At 42.2% G+C, this 25,500-nt stretch overlaps 1 protein-coding gene across 1 annotated transcript in view; it reads left to right on the top strand.

The window, feature by feature from the left end:
- ITGA9 (integrin subunit alpha 9) overlaps positions 1-25,500 on the top strand; it is a 350,162-nt gene that overhangs the window by 79,217 nt on the left and 245,445 nt on the right. The window contains exons 14-15 of the mRNA XM_061585893.1: positions 981-1,135; positions 12,748-12,908. Coding sequence (XP_061441877.1) covers positions 981-1,135; positions 12,748-12,908 — 316 coding nt within the window. The remainder of the gene's footprint in view (positions 1-980; positions 1,136-12,747; positions 12,909-25,500) is intronic.

The raw sequence follows: 25,500 nt of genomic DNA, 5'->3' as shown, positions 1-25,500 counted from the left end.
ATGGAGAAAAGGGATTCTGTATGTACATATTAAGGGACAGGTTTGATGTATATTATATACTTATAGCTGATCTGTGACAAATCGGAAGTCAACCATTTTATTTTTATTTTTTGTTGTAGTATTGTTATGTTTTTTCTTACTTTGTTTTGTTTGTTTTTTGGAAAAATTTGAATAAAAACTATATAAAAACAAAAACAAATTCCCTCCTGTTAAATAGTAGGGAGGCACCATCTTTGTTTTGTTTTTAGTGCCTACCGAAGACCTTCCTCTGCTAACAAGCCTTTTAAGTAGAGATCTTACCCTGTCTGCATCTATATTGGAGTTGTTTTTAAGATGTTTTAAATATGTTTTTAATGTTTTATTGCTTGTTGTTTGCACCTTGGGCTCCTTTGGGAGGGCAGGATATTAAATAAACAAATCAATCAGTCAAGCAAGCAAGCAAGCATGCCAGCATAATAGCTGTCTTCCAAATTGGCAGGGATGCTGATATGGTTAAAATTGCTGCATCAAGTTGTGGAGTCAGCCCACGCCAGTGGTTCTCCATGCAGAACAGCATCCAGGGGAACACTGCAAATCTTGCATGGAAGTCATGCCATAGATTCAAGAAAAGAATAGAGGCAATTGGAGATAAAATAAGAAGCACATTGAGTGTCCTCAAAGGCTGCGAGCAAGAACATGCCAGAGAGGCTTTGTGCAAGCTTCTTAGCATTTATGTAGTGCTTTTTCAGTCTTTGGAAGTCTTCACATGCATTATCCCAGTCATTCTTTCAATAAGCATGTGAGGTTTTTCCATAGTATTATTTGCATGTTGCAAATGAGGAGTTGCCGTAGAGAGGTATGGCATGCCTAAGGCTAACTAGTGATTTTATGGCTGACGTAAGATATGAGCCATGGACTTCTCATTTACAGGTCAGTTCCTTAAATCATTTTACTCCACTAGCTATTATGGAAAATAATACCTGTTGTTGTTGTTGTTTAAGGTCCAGGCCTGTCATTACTATGGACATCTCCATTTTCCTGCCAGCATCCATTGACATCACAGTTCCTCAGTGCCATGATGGCTTGCAGCAGGTGAACTGTCTAAATGTCACAGCCTGCTTTAGTTTCAAAGGCAAACAAGTTCCAGGAACAATAGGTAAGATATAATCTTGGCATCCATTATTGTTTAGAAATTCTAAAGCAATGTTTGTGAAAACTCTATGTTGTTTTTGTCCTCAGAAGATTCCTGGTAAAAGGTTTCTGGTAGTACTATGTGACAGATCAGGGCTGAAAGTAATAGATTTGGCTGGGGAACACAGTGGTTTAACCAGGACAGTAGGACTTGAAGTCAGTTGCACCAGGAAGCCAGAAATAAAGAGGCAAGACACAGGTGTGGGGTAAACTAGGGCCACTTTATTAGTTACAACTTTAAGAACTGAAGAACATGTGAACTCAGGAATTTATGAAACCTCTAACCTGCATATGGGCGATGAGACCATGTGTGGGAAATCCATCATCCTCTCTCAGGCTCCTAAGCCTGTTGTGACTGGGCGACCCTATCTTGCAGGGAGTCTAGCTCGCCATGCTTCTAGCTCTTTCCCTCTTCCACACCCCTACAGGTGAGGAGGGAGGTCTTCCTGATTCATGCCCCCCAAAGCCCCAAATCTCCAGGTGAGTCACACAGGTTAGCATCAAAAATGACCCATATGTCACCCCATGGAGTCCCACAATCTTGTGTACAAGTCTCTGGGATCACTATTCACCTGGAAAGTGCCTCAGGGTACTCACCACTTGTACTCACCTCTTACTTTTCCAACACACACCTGACAAGTAGCTGTATTATTATACACCCAGTCGATCACTGCGCTCTGCAGCTGAGGGCCTCCTGCAGATACCATCTTATCAGGAGGTTCGTTCTGCACAATATAGGGAACAGACCTTTAGTGTGGCAGCACCTACCCTGTGGAATTCTCGCCCTTTGAATATTAGGCAGGCATTATCTCTGCTGTCTTTTCGGCACCTTTTGAAGACTTTCCTCTTTCAACAAGCCTTTTAAGTGGAGACCTATCCCAGTCTGCATCTGTGTTGGATTTGCTTTTTAATATGTGTTTTTTTTAAAAAAACTATGTTTTTAACCCTTTTAAAAAGATGTTTGTAAAGCTTTTTTAAAAAATGTTTTTAACGTTGTTTTGTTTTAATAAATTTTAAGGTCTGTTTTTATGATGTTTTAGAGTGTTTTTAGTGTTTTTGTTTGCCGCCCTGGGCTCCTGCTGGGAGGAAGGGCGGGATATAAATAAAATAATAAATAAATAAATAAACAAATAAATAAATAAATAAATAAATAAATAATAATTATTATTATCATCATCATCACAACAACAACAACAACAACAACAATTTTACCCCGCCCTTCCTCCCAGTAGAAGCCAATCATCCAGCTCCTTCTGCTAACTGCACCTCACCAGCACCACAGTATGGAGTAGGTGAAAAATCCACCCCCTGCCAGTCAATTACAGAAGAGGTCAAAAATCAAGGTGACCAGCTAATCTCATACCACATAGGGGGAGGGCGGGATGGGTGTCACGCTCCTAAAACAGAAAGGGAGGAGGTGGCAGGGGCAAGGACTTAAATAGCCACAACAGTGCTCCCACTGGAACCCCTTTTGGAGCTGGACGATAAGGAGCGGGATTCTCCTCTCTCTCAAATTCAAAAGAAGACCCACATCTTTTTTGCTGAATTTATACTGTTCTGTTTCATTTGGAATAGGTTTATTTATTTATTTTATTTATTTATTATTTGATTTATATCCTGCCTTTCCTCCCAGCAGGAGCCCAGGGCGGCATTTATGTGTTTTATAATTGTAATGGGACTGGAGTAGGGAGGTGAAGGTCATCCAACAAATTCGAAGAAAAAAAAAGGGGGGGGACCCCAGAACGACGAAAAAACATGTGGAAAATATCCAAATGGTTTATTTGCAAAGCTTATATCATTAAAAAGTATTTATAAAAAGCCCAACGCGTTTTGGTTATTAGTGTGCAGCCTTCATCAGGGGCTATTGTTGATTGTCTTAATAGGTTCCACTGGTTGCTTAATAATAACTAAAGCATCATAGTAATGGTATTTTAGCATTAATATAGCACATCTTAAATATTCAAAGCATCTTACACATGTTATGTCAGTAATCCTTACACCAACCTTGTGAGGTAGGTCATTAGTATTATTCTGGAACTGCAGATGCAAGACTGAGACTCACTGACTTACCTCAGGCCACCTACTGAGCCCATGGCAGAGATGAGATTGGAACTGAAGACTTCCTGGCCCACTCTTAATTCTCTTAGCCACTATGCTACATTAGCTCTCAGTTGCTGCAGAGGCTAAGCTGTACATGGATCAAGGTTTGGGTTGATTTCCAATGCAGTTAGAGCCTTCCTATGTTACCAGGAGCCTTTTCTGGTAAATGTCTGATGAGTTACTTGTGCATGATGAAATTGTTTTTATCGAAAACTGAACCAAAAAGGGGTATTTGGAAAGTACATTTCTGCCTGCTCTTTGTCAGAAACCTCATAAAAACAAAGGTAATCCTGGAAGAAGCTGAGTGCACAGCACTTGCTTTATGGATTTTGTTAATTAATGTTTACCGGAAATGTTCATTTAAAGTTGTTTGTAAAAGGCATTCCTTTCACTTAACTGTTTTTGTAAGTTTAAACCTAGGCCTGTGCTTGATTTTTTTTTAGTGCTGGCTGCAAGTACCTTGAGTGTTTTAGTGGCTGCATGTATCTATAGCATATTTTGTGAATTACAGTATAAATTCCATGTGTGCTATGGGAACATGGTGAGGGCTAAAATCTTAAGCAGTGTTTTTATAGCTGAGATGGGTGTATGTTAACAGGCAGTCATGCAAACAATTGTGTATCGCTATGCAATGTGTCTCATAGATTGCTCTTTTAGCAAGAACAAGGGGTATGTATCTGCATCTACCATTGCCATCTCTATGTAACAGATGAAATAGGTGTGCTTAAATTAGATATCAAAACCAGTGAGGTCCAATCAATATAGGGAAATTTGAGGATTTCAGTCAAGTAGTGCATGGAATGGTGGGGTTGTGCCACTTACCTGACCTCCTCTGGCTGAGTTGTTGCTCAGTTTGGCGCCGTTGGCATGCCAAACTCACTGCTGCCTTGCTCCTTGCCTTCTCTGTCCTGGTATGCAGCAGCGACTCAGAGAGAAAAAGGTCAGGAAACCAGTGCAGCCTCACTGCACTGCCTACTACTGGTTCAGTCATTGCAGATGCTGGTTAGACCTGGCCTGATCTTCACTTTCCAGCTTAATGTAATAATTTAGCTATATTCAAAGCCTACTTTTTCAATAAAGTCTAGATACTTGTTTGATATCAGTATTACCAGTATGGCTGGGCAGCTCAGCTGAAGTGCAGAGGAGGCAAATTTCCATGGTGATTATTCATGTGGGGATGCTCCACATTGCCAGTTGCTTTCCTGAGCCATATGAAGATGACAGTGCCAGAGGCTGTTGTAGCTCTCAAAAGGACCAGAATTCAAATTGGCTAGTCTTGTCTTGTCTCCAGCAATGGCTAGATTCCTTCTGGCAAGTACACGAACATTCAAAGAGGGTGTGACTGAGATTGTGGTCTCATTTCCTGTGCCAGGATCTGGTAATCAGAATTATAACACCTTTGAAGATAGAGATTCCATTCTTTCCTATCACGCGTAGAGAGCTGTTGATAGATCAAAACATAACACGTTTGTTATACAGCCCAGCCTACCAAGCTAATTGACCCTTTAAGCATTTTTCTTTGGGAATGAACAAATATATTTCCAAATGTTCTTCTTGTGGACTCCCTTAAAGGGTTTCATCTGATGTCTGAACAAAATAATCTCCTTTATGTATTATAATAGGCAAATGTACATTTGCTTCTCTGGTGTAAAATTCTGAAAAACATATACAGGTATTGGCACATTGAATATGTTAGGAGCCTTTGTGCAGATAATATTTCACACAAGCGATCTGTCTGTTTGTTAGTTTATTTAATCTTTTCATTTCTATCTTGCCCTTCATCGGGTTATTCTGTTTATTTAAAAAAGTATTACTCTGTTCATTACCCCAGAAGACTCCCCGAGTGGCTTACAAAAATCAGTAGTAAAGCAGGCTGGCTATTGCCCTCAGCCTTACAATCTGAAAAGATATAAGAAGAAAGAGAGATGGGGAGGAAGGAGGGGTAAAGCAAGCTCAGACACTAGTTCTTAAAGCATTAATTCTTTTACACAGTTGAATAGTTCTATCTTCCTGGATTCTGGCTGTCTTGGAGAGCAACCCCTCCCTAGAAGTACTCCCCCTCCCCCACAGAATAAGATCTGGGAGCAGAGCAGATGACAATGTCCAGACCAAGAGGACAGGGCTGCTTCTAAAGCACAAAGTTCTTCCCTCAGACTACTGACTTGATGGCAGTTGGAATCCTCCATTTTATTTATGTGCTGTGAATCAAATTTATAGACTGTCTTTCAGGTTTGTCAGCTCTGAAGGATGTTTATAACGAACATGAATGAAAATAACTCATACCTAAAGCAATGAAAGCAATAAAATAAATCATTTGCAACTAGGGTTGCCATGTTCAAAGCCTGAGACTGATCCTGTATCTTTAGGAGAAGAGAAAGTCAGCCAAGTGCAGGTGTTCTTGCAATTCTGTAATGGGAAAAACCACAAGGTGGAATTCTCCCTTCCCCTTGCACAACTTTTAAAGATACAAAAGACCTCTTGGAGGCTGGGCCTGGCAACCCCAGTTGCAACAGCAGAAGGTGGAGCTGTGTGTGTGTATGTGTATGTGCACTGTTGCTGCATCCTTCTTTCTCTTCCTTCTCCTCTCTCTCTCTCCCCCTTTAGAAGTTCCAGAATCTGCTGTACCTCTGCATGTCAGGACACTTTGGGGCAATCTCTGGCTGCCCCGCATTCCCTGTTAGTGACAAAGAGAAAGTGGCAATTAATGATCTCAGAGCAGGTTACAATATAAAACACAATAAACAATTGAATCACAGACCATGTTAAGTAAACATTTTAAAACGATAAGTAAAACACCACAAACTGAAGAGCAAAGCAGATACACTTGCTTAATTTGTGGCTAGTCTTGGCTATATCAATCCATTGATAAGGCCTGACCAAAGAAGTATGTCTTCAGTTGGCACAAAAAACAAGCAGTACTGGCACCAGTCATACCTCAGAGGGGAGGGCATTCTGCAGCTGGTGTGTGTGTGTGTGTGTGTGTGTGTGTGTATGTGTGTGTGTGTGTGAGGACACCACAGAAAAGGCAAGCTGTGTTGTGTCTCCAGTTTCTAGACAAGAAGATCAGGTATGCCAGCATGCATCTGCTGCTCCTGTGTGGTGTTGCTTGTATGAACAGTTGTCTCTAAAAGTCTGCTGTTTGGTGTGTGATATGGAATGGCTCCTTTTTCCAATCTGAAAAAGAGCTAATTTATGAGCTGAAACTCACTCATACACAAGCCCCTCAGAGAGCAACATACAAAAAAGATGATCTGAGTCAGCTGGTAACTACTAATCAAGTGACATCTGCAAGCTGTTTTTTTTAAAAAAGTTAGCTTTGCTATTTCACTTTTCTATTTCTGACATCATTGGTTGTGTTTGCCAAAAGGAAAACTGGAGAAAGTTGTGAAATATACTACTCAAGAGATTAATAAATGTCAGCTGTTACTCAGAGATGGCATGGTTGCAACAAGACATAGTTTGCTCATGGTCAGTTTGTTATTTCTGAGGGTCAGTGTGCACATTGTAACAGGGCCGGCTGCAGGCATGCTGGCAGGGCTGGCTCTAAAGGGTGGCCAGGTGGGGCCTGGCTGAGGGCTCCTGGGGCTACAGGGGCCCCTCTGCTCCCCTTTCATGGTTCACGGCAGGATTGCTGCCGTGGATCACAGAGCTGGAGCTTTGGAGCCCCTGCCGTTCCCTCATTCAACCTACCTTTCTTGGCTGTGTTTCGTAGCTGTGTGCACAGCGTGCGCAGCACTGCCCTTAACCAAGATGGCTGCCAAGGTTTTCCTCAGGGAATGCTCACGCATGCATGCTCACGCATAGCACACATGCCTGCCATCAGCCAATATGGTGGCAGAGGCTTCAGCACCTTAGGGAAACCTTGGCTGCCATCTTGGTTAAGGGCAGCGCTGCACACACTGCACAAGCGGCTACAACACACAGCCGAAAAAGGTAGGTTGAACGAGGGAATGGTGGGGGTGCTGAAGCTCCGCCCTGCAATCCACAGCAGTGATCCTGCTGCAAATCGTGGAAGGGGAGCAGAGGGGCCCCCAGCCAGTGCCCCACCTGGCCGCCCTTTGGAGCCGGCCCTGATTGTAACTACTGTGTGGAAGGTGTTTTGAATTGCTCCCTGAGGTGGCTATTGCCACAGCTCAGTGACCCATTTGGTGCACAGAAGCTTACCCTGCAGATTATTTTATTTATTTATTTATTTATTATTTAATTTATATTCCCCCCCTCCTCCCAGCAGGAGCCCAGGGCGGCAAACAAAAGCACTAAAAACACTTTAAAACATCATAAAAACCAGACTTTAAAATACATCAAAACAAAACCACTTTAAAAACATTTTTTTTAAAAAAAAGCTTTGAAGACATCTTAAAATAAAGGTTAAAAACATTTTTTTTAAAAAAAGGTTTAAGTACATATTAAAAAGCAATTCCAAACAGATTGGATGGCTTTATGCTGCAGGCTTGTTGGTTTTGATTTTATGTGTTGTTTATATATTTCAAGCATTTTAACCTCACACTTCAGTTGAAAAGGCTCTCAGGGTAGCTTGCAATGATCAGTGTAAAATAGTTCCTGCCCTCAGACTTACAACACAAGGGAAAAGAGATGGAGAGGGAAGAGGAAAGAAGCAAGCTCAGGCACTAGTCCTTCAAGTGGGGATGGGGACATGGAACCCTTTAGATGTGGTTGAAGTTAAGAGTTTTTGGTAGAAATGTATTGCAGTGGAGTACAGAGATAACTGGTCTGATAAGACGGGTATTTGAAAGAATAAAGAAATGTAGGGTTTATTACTACAAAGAGGTAAAGTCATACATGCTGAAGCAGCCATGTGGCATTAGTAACTGACTGAGAACAAAGACAGGAAAAGAAGGGGGGGAAGAAGAGGAGCTAAGCCTGTAAAAATGGCAAACACTTCAGAGGAGAATTTAACAGAGGGAAGAATAGATTGCCTTTTTGTCTCTTACCTCCCCCCCCCCCCTGGTTCAGGTCACTTGTAACTTGTGTTGGCGCTTTACTCCCAACAAAACTCCCAGTTCCCAGTTGGCTAGCATGGCCAATGGTCAGAGATGATGGGAGCCTTAGTTCAACAACATTTGGAGGTCACAGGTCTCCTGGTCTAAACAATAGCTGTTGGTGGGGAGGCGTGGTGGTGCTCACCTGGCCTCCTGGCATGGGTATAACTGCAGCTTACTGGGAGAGAGCTTAGGCAGGGTAGGGAGGTTGGTGCAGGTACCCTAGCAGAGCCCATCCAGAATTCCCACACACGTGTTTGTACTGCACTGATCTTCCCACTTCCTGGAATGACTCCCATGCTGGGAGAGCAGGTAAGAGTGCCACCTCCATCACTGTCTGCTTCTGGGTCTAAAGGGTCTCAGCTGAGATAAAAAAATATTTCTGCAATTCTTGATCTTGGTCTGCTAATAGCTGCTTCAGTTTCTCCTTTCACAGGATGTGTAATTACTTTGTTTGGATAAAAACAAACCAGATGTGTGGCACACTTAATTGAAATTTGTCTGAATAATCTAATAGGCAGCCAAATTATATAATAAGCCATTTAAAAGCCACAGAAGCTAGTTGTTACTGTCACGTACACAATATGCAATTTAATTGTGCTGTTCTTAGTTCTCTGCAACATTTGTACTTTCCACTTTTACATTAACATTATTCTCTTAATGGGATGTGCTAGCAAGGTGCCAGACTGTATACTATTAGATCCAGTTTTTATAAGTGCAGAGAATGCTGGAAAACAAAGGAAATTTTCTAAGGAGGCGTGATGTAAATGAATGTTATGCAATAGCAGTCTCTTTGCATCCATTGTACTTGGATCACAGCCACACCACACATTTAGACGACTCTTATACCACTTTAAAAGTCAGGGAGAATCCTGGGAACTGTATTTGTTAAGGGTGCTGGCAACTGTAGCTCTGTGAAGCCGGCACTCTTAACAAACTAAAGTTCCCAGGATGTTAAAGTGGTATAAGAGTGCATGTATGATGTGGATGTGACCTCAGCATCAACTCTAGGTTTTGGCAGACCTTTGGGCAAGGCAACTTCCATGGGTACTCCTCTCTCAGAGAGTCTGCCTCCTCATTGCAGCAGAGCCAGGGAGCTCTTGTCAGGGGCCCCCCTGCTGGAGTAGGGCCCCTTGGCAGATGCCTTACCGTGTTGACCCTTGATGCCAGGACCGATTGTATTATATAGCCACAAGAATGGCTGTATACTATAGCCAGCAGGGACTTTTTACATTCTGCAATGTTAAATTGAAAATACCCCATGCCATTCTCTTGCTTCCTATAAGTTGATTTCAAAACAAAACCTTACAAAACTTATAGTTCTGAACTCAGAAACGCTTGCTTAACAACCGTCTACATTTTCATGGCAATACACAAAACAATCAGAGAGAATCAAGAGTTCAAACTGGGGGAAAAAGAGAAAAGAGGGGGGGGAATCCAGACCCCTGTTGGACTTTTTTCTGTTAGTGGTTTCATAGTTTGTTGAAATAAATTAAAAATCAGCCATGTTCACAGAGTACCTGTAATCCTGTTACTGACCTTGCCCAATACTCTGACCTTCATCTTCTGCCATTTGAAAAGTTTAAAAAATGCCTAGCTTATTTTTAATTAAGAAATTTAACATTAACGTCTGTTATAGTGCCAGGCATGCTCAGTAAGAACCAACTGGCAGTGTTCTAAAAGCCAGATTCACAGCTGCTTGACTTGCCAAATCAGGGGGCCACACCCACACCAGACTTTGATTTCACGTGAGAGAGTCATGGCTTCCCTCAGAGAATCCTGGGAAGTGTAGTTTGTGAAGGGTGCTGAGAGGAGACTCCTGTTCCACCGACAGAGCTCCAGTGGCCAGAGTGGTGTAACAGTCAGCCCTTCTTTGGGGGGATTGTAACTCTGTGAGGGGAACAGGGCCTCTCCTAGCAACTCTCAGCACCCTTCACAAACTACACTTCCCAGGATTCTTTGGGGGGAAGCCATGACTGTCTAAATTGAAATAAAGGTCTGGTGTGGATGTAGTCAGGGACAGCTTTGGTTTAAATTTGGGTGGGAAGCTACATGTGCCTGCTGTAGAATAAAAAGATGAGAGAAACCCTGAAAAGCAATGATACTGTTCACAATGTTTTCCTTTTGGAAAGGAAAAGGGCTTCCCTCTGCTCAGTGCCTACCCACCCTAATCGCCTCCCCTCCCCCTTACCTTTCCCTCCCCTCCCCTTCTCTCCCCCTTCTCCCTCCCCCTTCCTTCCTACCCCTCCCCTCCTTCTCTTTCTCTCCTCCTTCCTCTCCCCTCTCCCTGCCCCTCCACCATGTCAGTTTTACCCTAAGCATCATTCTACAGTGTCGGAACGCAGAGCTGGGGTCCCAATCCCGGGGAGCTGGATCCCGGAGAGTTGGGAGAAGAGTATTTGGATGGATGGCAGAGGGAAGGGGGAGGAACTTCCCCCCTTTGGAGCGAAGACGAAACAGAGGAACTGCCAGTGATAAGGTCGCTTAGCAACGGGGAGCCTGAGCCCTCCCTGGACATTCTCACGCCTCCCCCTCTTTCAGGCTCAGAGCAAGAGGTTAAAGAGGGAGGGCTGCTCACAGCCGAAAAGCGGGGAGGCAGTTTACCATCAGCCCCTCCCCTATCCCCCATCCTGGAATCGGAAACTTCAGAAGAGGAGGGGGTGATGCTTCCCGCCTCACCGCGCACACACAGACAGCTGAAAAGACAGGAGAGAAGGGGGGGGAAGGCGGGCAGTACCTGAGGGGCAGTTAAGGAGGAGCAAAAGATTGCGCGCCCGTTTGGCCCCTTCTTAAAGAACAGGCGGGAAGAAGTCCCTTGCTCTGTCAACTTTCTCCCAATGCCGCAGGACCTGTATCCCTGTATTGCTTCATGAGAAAACGCAGTCTTTGTTTGGACATTACCCTAATAAAACACGAATTAACTACAGCCGTTGGTCTGGTTCCTGAGTCACATCCTGGGCCTGACATACAGGTGTAAATCCCACTGAATTCAAAAAGCATGCTAATGATCAAACCTGCCCTACCCTTCTCCTCCCCCCTTTCTCCTCCTCTCCCCCCTTCCAATCTCTTTCTCCCTCCTCCCCCCCTCCTTCTCCATGGTCAGTTTTACCCATTCTAAGCATGATTGCAGGGGAGTAAATCCCATTGAACTCAGTAAGCATGCAAATGATCGGACCTGCCTTTCACCTCCCCCTCTCCCCCTCCACTCCTCTCCCCCCTCCACTCCTCTCCCCCCTCCCTCTTCTCTCCCCCCTCCCTCTTCTCTCCCCCCTCCCTCTTCTCTCCCCCCTCCCTCTTCTCCTTCTCCTCTGCTGTGGCCAGTTTCACCTACTCTTCCTGCGGAGAAGTAAATCCCATTGAACTCAATAGGCATGCAAATGATCAATCCATTCTCAGCATACTAGCACAGGATCCCATTTCTTACCTCCCAGATTAAAAAGATAAATTCACTAATAGGCAAAAAAAACCTTTGCAGTTTAAGAACATACCTATAGCCAATGGATATTTCCATCAAACTTTAAAAAGCAGGGAAATTGGGCAGCTATAGTGAATGCACCAGGGGAGCAGAAGAGGAGCCTCCTCTCTGAGCTCCTTTCTGAGATAGTGTACTGCCCTACAAATCTGTAAAAATGCAAACACAATTTGGGTTGGTCTTTCACAGTCATGTCCTGTGTCTGTTATTTGGGCTGATTGCAAGTGTTGCTACCACTCACCATATGCTCAGAGACACATGTTACCAAATTCTTCCAAGCTACACAGGAAGTGGATTGGACTGTGAAAGACCAACCCAAATAGTGTTTGCATTTTGACAGATTTGTAGGGCAGTACAGTACAATATCTCAAAGAGGAGGTCAGGTCTCTTGCTCCCCTGGTGCATTCACTATAGCTGCCCAATTTCCCTGCTTTTTAAAGTTTGATAGAAATATCTGTTAGCTATAGGTACATTGTTAAACTGCCATTTTTTTTTGCCTATTAGGAAATTTAACTTTCAGGGTACTAGTTACTAACATTCTAGGTAACTAGTGATGAGATTTAAGGTAATATTGAATTGAAACTATATTGCTAACACATGGTGGCGTACTAAAGTTAAAGGATATATTTCCTTTAATAAAGGAGATACATTTCAATAGAGTAAGCCTGCAGAATCTGAGACCCAGCAAACTGAATATAGTGCACTCGCAAGCATTGTGGCCTGTCAAGCGCTTGACAAGCTTCCTGGTTTTGTAGCCTTAAGTGGGCTGCAAAACAAGGTTTATGGAGCTGTTGCTGGGCTGCCTTAGGTGGACTACATGATTGTGCAAGCATGCTCTAGAATGCTGATGTCTTTATTTTAACGTGAACTTGTTAAATGCTGTCGTAGTTAAGGACCTGTTACTGTATAGTAGAGGCCAGGGTGGTGCAGTCCTAAAACAAACTAAAAGACATATACCTCTAGATAAGGAAATGTTTCCTTCATGTTATTTTTTTTTCTTTTTAGGATTGAACTATAACTTGACAGCAGATGTGGCAAAGAAAGAAAAGGGTCATCCCATCAGGGTTTACTTTGTCTCTTCAGGAGAAGCGATGGGCCAGATCACAGAGCAGTTGCAGCTGTCTTATATGCAGGAGAAATGCAAACATTACCTAGCCTATGTGAAGGTCAGTCCATTTCGCCTATATTGTTTTTATACATTGTTGTCTTTCCAGTTGTTGGCTTAAATTATTCTGCATATAATATTTCAGTTAATTATGACTGGCCCTACCACTGGGGAAAGGGGAGCGTGTTGGAGGACAGGTCTGTGTGTGTCACAAAGGCTGCCCTCTGCCTCCTAAGCTAGCCTGCTACTCTTGGCTGCAGTGGAGAATGTTCCATTGCCAGTGTTGAAAAAAGTTTCAACACTGCTCAGCTCCTGTACATGGAATGCGGGGAAGGCCGGAGGGGGAATGCCATCTTGTCCTTTGCTGCCGTCAACAAAATGTCTTTGGCCAACTGTAGTTATGTGTTCAAAATGCATTTATTTTTCATCACTAAAATATTTCAGATTACTAAGAATGACCTGAGAGTAGGTCCCATTGAACAAATGTGATGCACTTCCAAATACATCTGTGTAAGATTGATTGCACTGTAAATGGCCTTTTTCGAATGGAAAGGCTTGGGGCTTTTCTCTGCAGTTATATAAAGCATTCTACAAGTACTGGGAAGAAAGAGATTTTTCAGTTGGTACGCTACCCTGGGGAAAGAAGTATGGATCTCCCCTGAAAATTGAGAATTAGCTGAGGAAAAATGTTTGGATTTCCTGCAACAACTAAGTAACAATTAGTGCTTTTCCGTATAGCAAATGTCTTATCTTGAAAGACCCTGAACTCTCTCCATGTCACTCTTCCCACATCAGTAAATAAATGTCTCTGTTCTGGGATTGATTATTCTTGCTGATTTCCTTTCTCAAGTGCACTGGCTTTCATTTGCTTAGCTTTATTTGGCAGGTAGTGTGATAAGTCTCCAATGCACAATTGTTTGACTCTGGTAAGGAGCTGATTATGACATTGCAAAAGATCCGAATCTTTCAGGAAGCTGCTGTTCTCCTTAGAGATGAAGCCATCCATTCAGTTATCAGTTTTCCTTTTTGGAAGTTTCAGTAGAGGCCACCTAAGAGTTAGGCTTATCCTAATATGGCTCATGTGAGCTATGAAGATTACTCCTCTAGAAAAAGTAATCAGACATGCAAAGATATGTAGCTCAGTGTTTTCTTGTAGTATTGTTTTCAATTAGAATTTCTTGCTCACTTTCCAGATGCATCAATGGAATTTCCTTTGATCAAAACTATTCATGGTCTGTAGGTCAGTTCATCTAGTTGTCATTTAGACGTCTTAACAAAATAGGTTTCCTGCTTGTTGTTGTTGTAAAGCTATTTGCTTGTTAGGGAAACTCTGTAGGTCTTATTAGGAAGAGTATGTCCCTCAAAAAAAGTTTTTGGCCTTTTTGTATAATCATCACTATCCAACATCATTCTTGGAGCATGGTATGTTTCTAGGAGATAAACCATTGCCTGCTGAAGTTTGTTGGTAATTCTGCCAGATTACAGAAGGCAAAAAGGACAAATTTCAATGTTATTTTGTTAATTGGTGAAGTGAGATAGGTTGGAAGCCATACAGCAGGGGTGGAGAACCTGTGGACCTCCAGATGTTGTTGCACTTCAACTCCTATCAGCCCCAGCCAGAATGGCCAATGGTCAGGGATGATGGGAGCTGTAGTTGGTGACATCTGGAGGGCCAGAGGTTCCCCACCCTGCCATACAGAATAATTTTACAGAGCATCAATTTTATTTTCCTAGCTCTGAAAATGGCAAGAATGTTCATTTGCTTGTGTAATAAAGGTTGGGAAGTGATAGGATTGATAGTCCTGGGTAGCCTGTGCTCCAGTGGGAGGAAGTGATGTTGACTGTTTAATATTTGAAACATGAAAGAGCTTTGAAAATTCAAGAGGGCTGAATGAAGGGATCATTATTGCTTCTTTTATATGATTTTTTTTAAGTAAAGAGGTCAGGGAGAGAAACATTCCCTGAATACCAGTTTTACTCAGTTAACCGACATGAGAAGTTCTGTGTTCTTTAATGTGCTGTAAGTTATTATGTTCATAATGTTATGTTTGTTCCTTAAATCCCATCTACTCTCTTTTTTGTAACATGTTCAGCATAGAACTGGCTTATTTTTAAATACCCATCTGTGCTATTTACTTTGTTTCTGCTGTGGCTTCTTTTAATATACATGAATAAGAGAGCCCCTCATTACTATTCTTTTCTGAAAATACTCATTTGGATTACATACAGCCAAGAGGGTAGGACATAATGGATGAGATTATGTGGATTGTGCTCTTAAGGCAAAAGGCAGGGTCCAAAGGGCCATGAATGAGCTTCTGGTCATTCACTATGAATTTTCAGGTCCTGCCACTACTCAAGTGGATTTATTCCTTTGGGAGATGGCTTCCTGTTTTGAATAGACTGTTTACACTGAGGAAGAGGGTTTAAAGAGTTGTTTCAGTGCTTTGACTTGCATGGGAATGAGTCAGTGAGCAGATTCAATGTTATTAGTCCTTCTGCTCATGCTTAGTGTGAATTAGGGTCCCTGTTATAATCAGGGCTGTGGAGTCGGAGTCGGGAGCAATTTTGGGTGGAGTCGGAGTCGGAAGCAATTTTGGGAGGAGTCAGAGTTGGCGTCGGTAGCAATGTACCGACTCCGACTTCCAAATAAATTTTGATTGACAAGAAGCAATTTTGGGTGGAGTCGGAGTCGGACAGTAGAAAAATAGAGGAGTCGGAGTTGGAGTTGAAGGTTTGGTGTACCGACTCCACAGCCCTGGTTATAATGTATTTATTTACTTTAAGCATTTTTACCCCACTCTTAAGCCACCCCCCCCTGAAAAACTGGGGTTTAGATGCCAAAGAACAAGGCAGTCCCTGCCCTCAGGCTTACAATCTAAGAGACATGGCATAAAAGGAAAAAGGATGGGAAGAGAGGAGGAAAAAAGCAAAACCCAGCACTCCTTAACATTACGAAGTTCTTATATCAACCAGCTGGGATGGATACTGTTCAGGGAGACAAGAACTGAATGCAACTTGTCTCTCAGCAGAGCTGATACTGTTCTTCTTTATCTCTGCTCTGATGGAATTGAAAAATTAGTTGCTGATCAGGACAATAAGAAGTTGAACTAGTAGATTTTGGGCAATTAGAAACAGCAATACTTTTTGTGTTGAAGCCTATTGCTGCCTTTCTTAAGTAAATATTTGCCATTGATGTTGGTCTGTTAACATCTGCTGGACAGTTCCTCATGCAATTGAGTTATGGCTGGCAGAGAAGATTCAAGCAACATTCCACTGCCAACAACTGTTTTAGTAAACAAACATCCCCCCCATTTCACATTGTTTCTCCACAATTTCCTTAGTAAAAACTAAAGAGTTTTTTCCGCTTCTAGCTAAAGCTAGATATTAAAGAGATGGTGAGCAATATTACAAATGTACTGCAATTTCAAAATACACCATGTTTCATTTCTTAAATAAACAATGTTCTATTAAATTCTGATGAAACAAGATATTGTTAAATTAAGTGGGCCACATATATTTTATAATATAAGATCCATTATTTTTTATTGGATTAGTTCCTTTCCTAGCTCTTTACTGGAATTTTGCAATCTGCAATAGGACTCACAAGGCACAGGGCCTTTGTAATATTTCTGCTTTAGATTGGCTTTTCCAGTTCTGCAGTAGTTGCACTTCTGAAAAGAACTCTGATCATAAGCTTTCCATTTCCTAATGTTTTTATTATTTGGGTGTGCTGTTGCTCGGTCTGTTAAAAGGGACACTGCTCTTATGTGTATATGTGTTTATTTTTTATTGGAGAATATCAAACATGAATTCCAATTTTAGGGAGAAAATCAGGGATCAGTTTTAGAAAACAGGAATTGAGTAATTTTTTAAATATGCTATTTTGCTTTTCTTTAGTAACTCCCCTGACTTTATTGATTCTCTTATTACTAAAAGACAATTAGCAAAATTAATTCTGCTTCCTATGCAATAGTGACCTGGCCATTCACAGAAGATCTTAGGATTTCTGTTGTAATAGCTACTGCTGGAGCATAAATGTCTGGATGTAAGACAGGGAGAGGGAGATATGGTCCACCTGATGTTGTCAGACACCAGCTCTATCAGTCACAACCAGCATGGTCAATGGTCAGGGATGATGGGACCTATAGTTCAACAGCACCTGGACGGGGGCACAGATTTCCCCATAAATCTAAAACATATTATCTAAAACATATGGCACTTTGTTGGGAAGACGCTGTACACTATCCAGCTGTTGTATTAGAAATCTGGGGATTTCAACAAAGAACTTCATAATCTGAGTCTAGAGAATCAGGATTGGCCTAGTGAACTACCATCAGCTGCATGAGCTCTGACCTCACAATTATTTTCAGGTGCGGAAGAGAACTGGGGTATACAACAACAAACCGTACAATTGTCAGGTAGTATGAAGCCTCTGGATTGGACAGTTCTGGTATAAACACTGGGAGCCTGGTCAACAGAGCAGTATCTTCTTCATGCTGCTGTTTAGGTTTCTGCTTCTCCATCTCCAACCACTAGAAAAAAATAGTCTCCAGATCTAGATTTGGGTATAGCTGCCTTTGGCCCTGTGCTGGCCGGACACACAGCTCTGTACAGGGCAAATAAATACAGTATGTGGTTGTCGTTTTGAAATAGTCATTGAAAGAGTGTAATTGGACTCTTTTGGCATGATACTTGTTGCAAAGCTGAGCCTCTAACCATGATAAAAAAAGCTTATTTGTGCCACAGCCATCTGATGAGGTAGGCTAGCTGTGCATGGGCCAGAGAGTTGGCACCCAGAGTGCCCTTTTCCTGTCTCCATAGGATGGGGGTTCTCTTGCTTTTCTTGGGAGTTCCCTGATACACAAATGGATAACATGAAGCCAATAGTTAAAAGCACATGGAGTGTGTGTGTGGGACACAATCACTTAAGCAAGCTGGTCATGAAATGCACTGTCAAATTCCTAAGGCAAATTAAAGAAATATTTCCTTAAAAATAAGACACAAAATGGAATGCAAATGAGAGAAGGTTAAAAATTAAAGATTTAGCTAATCTATCACTGGATGCCATTGTGATGTTCCTATATTAATGTATATATGGTAAGTGTTGGTTGTTTAGAAGATACATGGTAAGTGGAGTGAAAGAGGAGGGGGAGTGAATGGGCAGTAGAATGCTAGATGATTGGCTGAGTGTTTAAAATGGCGGAACGTATAAAAGGAAGAGTGAGAGTGGAATCTAGGGGTGTGGATGAGGTGAAACTGAGTGGGTTGCTTGGTGGGGTTTAGAGAGTTGTTTGCCAGGAGAGAGTGGAGAAGGAGGGGGGTGGAGTTCGGATTAGTATTGAGTAAAACCATATGCTTATGTGCCTTAAGAAGAAATCTTGTTAATCTTGTTAGCTTTGTTATCTGTAATAAATACTTAATTTGGTTTACCAAAGGCCTGATCCTTGGCTGGGGTTTCACAGACCAGAAGGGAGGGTAAGGTAATGACCAAGGCTGAAGGGAAACTGTAACAAATGGTGGCAGCGGTGAAGAGAATAACAATACCAGTATTCAGAGTCTCTGGGAATACTAGTATTAGGACGTGACTGGTGGTTGCCTAGCAGGGGGATCTGTTGAGATCTGTGCTAGAGCGGGGAGAGAAACAATAAAAAAGGACAGTCCGGACTGGTGGAGTCCCTGGTGGTGCCTAGTGACAGGCAGTAGCCACGCGCAAGTAGGAACCTGACAGGGAGAGCCAGGGAAGGCTGTCACAGCCATCTCAGCCATTCAACAGGTAGGATCATCTCAGGTGTAGAAACAATGTGTAGAATCTGTTGGTAGTTGCATGTGATAGATGAATAAATGCCAACACATCCTATGCTTACGATCTTCTGTGTCCAGGCGGTTTTGACCTTGCCTCGTGCAGCCAATGAGCTGAGTTGCACTTACACAGGAAAGTACTCGATGCATTTGGGGGAGTCATAGAGACATGTCAAGTAACATGGGAATTGTCCTGCTTCCCTGTTATACAGCAATTTGCATCTTGCCCAACTTGTGGATTCAAGTGTGGTAGCTAAGATGTGACCTCCCCACTTAGAAGAAATGGAGGACTAGAGAAGTTGTGGCAGGGTGGATCTGCATCACAGAACAGCTCTTGCATCTTAAACCCACACATATCTTGCAGCATAAGCTTTTGCGAATTAGAGCCCACTGTGGACTGTGCCTTGCAAAAGGTCATGGCCTAATACATTTGTTACGTTTTTAAGGTGGCAGGACACTTTCATGTGTCAAATGTTACATTTGAGTAAATGTGCCTGGGAGGCAAGTGTGATAACGCTCATGTGGGATTTGATTCCAGGGCGTTAACTTTTAAAGATAAAAGGCATTATATGCTGCTAGTCATTCAGAGAGAGAAGGAAGAAATAATGTTATCTGTTTGCACAGAGGCCATGATGTTGTATCATTATGTGCAAGTTCCGCTAAAAACAATAGGAATTGTATCTTTGTGTATATCTCAGCACTGTCCATTTTTAAAACACATTTTTTTAAAAATGCAGCTAACCTTCCTCTTACCAGGCTATTGCTCTTCTGCATTCTTGCCTTCAATGCTAGCACCCTAAAATTGTTTAAAAATCATTTCACAAAACATTTTTCTATAATTTTAAGTTCGCGCTAATACCTCGTCTTCCAAAGCATCCACCTCAGTAGCAAGATACAATAGCTGCTTCTTTCCTTCCCTGCTTGCCCTGGAGACTTAACTTCACAGGGAATTTGAAATTGTTTTGGAAAGCATTTGGCTTTCTTCCAGTAATTGCATTGTTTCACACATGTGCATCCCCCTCACTTCCCCATGCAGTTGGAAGTAGCAGGGATAGTAGTTACAAGGCTTGTTTTCTTAGGAGGGAAAGCACAGGAAACCTATTGCGATATCAGTTTACTTGCAAATGTCTATATTGAGTATGGGGGAGCAGACAAACACCCAGACACAGTGCAACTCTGGAAAACAGCATCAGGTCACCTGCAGAGCAAAGGGGATTGACCTGGAGATGACCCCCCCCTTTATATCCCATTAGCTGCAAAGCTCAGGCTTGTTTCTTCTTTGCTAGCTGCATTGCAGTGGCAATGTGCTCTCCAAGTCTTGTTTAAATATCTAAGGCAGCAATGCGGAATATATGGCCCTCCAGATTTTGTTGCACTACAAATTCTGTCAGCCCCACCAGAATGGCCAATGGTCAGGGATGGTGGGAGTTGCAGTTCAACAACAACTGGAAGGCGACTAGTTCCCTGTCCCTGATCTATGGTGTGTCTTTGTTAATAGCCACCACCCTTCTAAAGCTCATCCAAGAAACATCTTCTGGCCCTGAAAATCTTTCTTCAGTGAGCTCTAGAAACTTGACTATCAGCTGCCTATTAACAAGCAAATCAAGTTAAATAAAAGATTTTCAGGAAACACCACAGTAGCATCTCTCTTAGAATATATTTAGCAAATTAGGGGGAAATGAATTCAATAGAATGAAAGGAAATGGAGCAGAATAATTATTGTGGTTTCAGAAGTTGAGAACAAAGGGGCCTTTCTGTCTGTCAGTGTTTGTGAGTCTGTGGCTTGATTCTTTATTTTTCTGTGGCTTGGCTTAAGCCTCATAACATAAAGTTGCTCAGCCCCAGCAAAACCCAATTGTGAAAACATTTGAAACCAGTGGAGAAAGTAAAATAGAGTCTTAATATTTTTAAGTGTAACATTCCAGACTCATTCTGGACTCTACCCGTAATCCCAAAAGTGTACATATAAACAATTGGGAATGGATCAGAATTGTTTCACTGTGAATCTGGATTGAAAGAGGTAAATGGTGCACTCACTGTGAAGTCATAAACAGCCATGATCCTTCTCATCCTCTATCTGTCGAAAGGCTAGCATAATGATGATGATAACCTTCTAATATGGTCCCTGTGTTTATTACAGATGAATATTTGCAGCTTTCAATCCAACCAAAGGCAGGATGGCTGAGCTAGTAGTTGCTATCAGTTGTTTGTTGTCACTGTTTGAAACCAGGCCCTCAATAATTTCAGCTTAACATACTCTGCAATTAAATCAGACATAGCATTTATGTCTTCCAGTTATGATAGAAATTAAGATTAAGGTAGAAATCTTAGCTAAATGTGAGTGTTCCGTCCTGCTGAAGTGATGGGATCATTTCTTCTCACCTGTTTAGAGAGCCTGCATAATGAACATTTAATCTACCCTACTTGCTTCTGGTAAGAAGGGTTTTAAATGCCCTCAGCCAGGCCAGTCACCAGAACGCCATTGTAGGAAGAAGGGTGCCTAGTGTTGTGGAGATGATCGATGGGAGCACTCTGGAGTAAAGATGGATACTCCTGAAGGCTGCAATTCTAAGCATACTGTAGGGCCTCGCTTTCCAGTGCTTCACTTCTCGGCTCTTCGCTAATGTGGCGGTTTTGAATTGTATCCATGTTGCATATGTTCGGTGCTTGTTCTGTTTTTGCGGTGATTTTGCGGTATGATGCAAAGAGCTTGGAAAAGAGAGACAATGAGTGCACAAATTGATGGCGCCCGACGCCCTGAGTGCATCGTCAGAGCTTGGAAACATTCCTTTTTTAAACTACAGTTGGGCAGATGGGAGTTGTAGTTCAAAAAAGAAATGTTTCCAAGCTCTGACGATTGCCTATCAAATCCTGCTGTGATTTTTTGTTCTATACCTTCTGCACACAGAAAGGGACTTCTGCTACTGCTGAAGGCTGTAAACTTCCTCAATTTATGAGATTTTCAGGCAGGAAAAGACAACAGTTTTCTGGCCTTGAAATGAGTTGTAGCTATTGCCTGGAGGTCAACAAATCCCTTATCAATCACAACCCCTGACTTCAGTTATTGGCTACAAACCTGAAAAGGTGGGGTTAGAGCAGCCAGCTATGAGTTCAGTTTACAGAGGTTGTGGGGAGGGGGCTGCTGACATTTTGGTGTATATTTCTTGAACCAGACCACCTAGAAACTTTTTTTTTTAATGGAAGCCGAGAGTCCGGCGATTGTGTTGACAGACCTGGAGAGAACCTAAAAAATCTGGAGATTCTGGGCAAAACCCGGAGACCTGGCAATCCTAAATGGGAAGTAGGGGCACTCTATTTCCCATGATTCCCAGACCACTGCTATACCTTATCACAGCAGTGAATCCAGAGGTCGACTATTGTCCTGAGCATTCCATAGTCCTCCTTACCTCAGTAAAATTTGGGAAAGGGAAGTGCAGGAAGGAGCCTCTAGTGCCCTTTGTGCTCCAGATGAGACTGATTTTGGGCCCAGTTCTAACAGATTCTCTTCAAAACAGATTCTTTAATTAGGTGTATTCTGAATTAGTCTGGGGAGAGTTTGCTCATCACTACCAAAAGCTTCAACCTTACCCTCTGCCCTCATCACCATTGTGTCTAGGAGAATCACATTTAAGTAAAAGTGTGGGGATGGCACAGAATTTTTCTTGTCTCTGATGCTTATGATACAGATAGCTATATGCTCTGTGGTGAACCAAAGTACCTTGGGAATGGTACAGGCAGGTCATTCTTTTGTATCATTCACATAACAAAACAATTCAGAAGCAGGGATACTTCCTCTCTGTTAATTCCTGTTCCTTCCTTACTTTAATTCCTCTTTTGATGTGAATAGTACAGGAGTGCAAAAGTGGTCATTGTTTAATCAGTGTTTGATAAACTCAATTTTTGTGTGGTCAAATTTCTAAATGGAAATGCACATATTCCTGACAATCTTTGCAAGCAACCTGAATATACTTTTGCATTCCAGTAATAATGATCATGTAGACTGAATGACTCTTGCCATCTAAAATGGGCTGATGAAATGTATTTGAGAATGATGCAGCTAATGAACTTGCTGAGGCACCTGACAGCGAACGTTGAGTGTAAAAGCTGTTATAAAGGTTTCAGTTTCAGATTTCCCCCAAGCATAGGTAGGTTTGCCAAGTGGCTAGAAAAAAATGACTCGGCCTACTTTTGTTTTTAGCACCAGCTCCATCTGTTGAAATTGTCAAGAGAAACCCTTTAAAAGCATGAAAGTATTAGCACCTGCTAATGTTTGCAGAATAAAGGCAGATCTACGGACACCAGTTTAAAAGTTGGCAACGCTCAACATGTTATGTTACTTGCTTCTTGTGGTGAAGTTCATCTAGGTTGTTCTTGAACACAGTTGTGTTATTGTAAGCTGTAAAAAGGGCTTGTGTTCAAAATCTGTGTGGAATGCTTCTGGTCCTCAAAATATCTTCAGTACAAACTTTGTGGTGTGTAGAATTTGTGTGCCTCTTCCATTCACATAAAGTTTAGCACTGAAATGTAAGTGAGAAAAGAGGGAACAAAATGGAGCTGATCTGGTTCGTGGCTGCTTATCCCTTGTGGTGACATTAAAAAGCAATGCAAAAGAACAAAGCTGTTGTAACAATACATAAGAAGTCCTGAACCTTGTTGCAGATTTTGCCCCCTCTCACTTCTGTATGTACACCTATTCTGCTGTAATAGGTTTCCCTTTTTGATGTGTTTTGCTTTTCCCCCCTCCTGCCACTAGTCTTCGCAAATAGCTTAGAATTAAAAGACCAAGCAGTCCTCTCTCTAAGGAATACAAATGTAAGGAATTTTGTGTGCTGCCTGCCAGGCTTGGTTATGCTGGAGTTGGGATGCAGGCTATGTGCCCGGTAAAGGGCAAAGTCCATTTGGCTGGCATTGCACATTTGGAAACTGTGCGTGTGTGTGTGAGGAAAAGAGGGGAAAGTGTTTAGTGGCGATGACAGAACAACAATTTAGTGAGCATCTGTTCTTGTGACCCAGTCGGCTTGTGATGTCATTATCAGTGTCCTCAAGGTAAAGACTGTCATAGGCTGGATTGAGGCTGGAAATCAAATTGTCATTGAAACTGAAAATTTTGCTTTTCTTTTTCAGTTTCCAACTTTGCTACGATAACTTGCTATAAGAACTCCCAACTCTGAGCAACATACACCTATTTGCCTTTTATTTTAGGAATTTATTTATTTATTTATATTTAAAGAATTATTTTCCATTCTTCATTGCAAATGAAGTTCTAGAGTGGGTTACAGTTAAAACACAGATACATACACACAATTCAATCACTTAAAAAACAAGTCAGATAAATGACAACCAAGCAATAATAAAATGCACACTCGACCTAGCACAACATTCCAACAAAGGCTGGATAAATAACCAAGTTTTTGTCTGGTGCTGAAAACTCAATAGAGTTGATGCCAGTCATATCTCAGAGGGGAGGAGTTTGAATCCCCAGTATCATGTATGCTTTAATGTGTCCGATTTTATATCCAACTGCAGTTTCAGATTAAACTGTTAATGCACCCAAAATACAAATAGAACATAACCTCTAATTTGAAACACAAAAGGCTGTCTTCACCATCATATGACACTGACCACTAAAAAGGCTTTGAAATTAATAAAAATAAATTTGACACAGATTTCTAGGATGAATAATGAAGGAAATAAAATTTTCTAGACTAGATTCTCTGTACAAACAGTAGTAACACAGAAAAGAAGCAAAGTAACAAACATACAAAAATATAATTCTCTATCTTTGGAGATGGCAGGTGTTGCCACCACTCACGATATGCTCAGAGGCACATGTTACCAAATTCTTCCAAGCTACACAGGAAGTGGATTGGACTGTGAAAGACCAACCCAAATGGTGTTTGCATTTTGACCAATTTGTAGGGCAGTACAATGTCTCAGAGAGGAGGTCAGGTCTCCTGCTCCCCTGGTGCATTCACTATAGCTGCCCAATTTCCCTGCTTTTTAAAGTTTGATAGAAATAGCTGTTGGCTATAGGTACATTCTTATCTAGCTTAGCCCCGACTTTCTAGATGACCTCAGAAAAGCTTCTGCTCTCTCAGCGTCAGTCCTCCACACCCCATCTGAAACATTATGGTATAATACTGCCCAGTGTTGTAGGGCTCTTACAAATTACTGAAATGTGAACCTTTTGAAACGAGTGGCACCTGTAACAAAAAAAATTGCCGGCTGACAGGTAAGTGGGGGGCATGGGGGGTGCGGATCATGGAAGGGGAGTGGAGGGGGCTCCTGTAGCTCTGGGGCCGTCGGGCCAGTGCCCAACCTGGCCGCCCTTTAAACCGGCCCTGACCATGATGGAGGGCAACGAGCAGGTAAAAGGTTATTGCTCTTCTGGTGTGGCTTGCCACCATTTCTCTTGCCTCTCCTTCCTCCCGGGGGGGGGGCAATGGGAGCACCCCCCTGGCTACGAGGCTCCAGGACTCAAACCTCAGTGGCCTGTGCATCCATTGTTCTGAAGGCAGAGCATCTCTCTGGGAGGCAGGTTGTGATGAGAGAGCAGGACAGGCTTTAATAAGACTTGCTTTTGAGTAGACTTGTATAGGATGGTACTGTAATCTGTGCTTGTTCGTTGAACAAAAGGCATCTTTGGTTGCATCCCAGTGCTGATAGTTTTGAATGAAGGCAGTATGAATGTAGGGTTCTAGCTAGGTTTTAAAAAGTATATGTTGTGATGGACAGGGCTGGAAACAGCCTTCCTTTGCTTCTAGCAAATAAAAATGGAAAACACATAGTAAAGTACCCAATGAGACACTGGGACACACCTTAATATTTATTTTACTATTTGTTTGACTATCACC

This window comes from Rhineura floridana, chromosome 10, assembly GCF_030035675.1.
Source record: "Rhineura floridana isolate rRhiFlo1 chromosome 10, rRhiFlo1.hap2, whole genome shotgun sequence".
Taxonomy (NCBI): domain Eukaryota; kingdom Metazoa; phylum Chordata; class Lepidosauria; order Squamata; family Rhineuridae; genus Rhineura; species Rhineura floridana.
The sequence above is the reverse complement of the archived record's forward strand: the minus strand, read 5'-3'. Positions and strand labels throughout refer to the sequence as shown.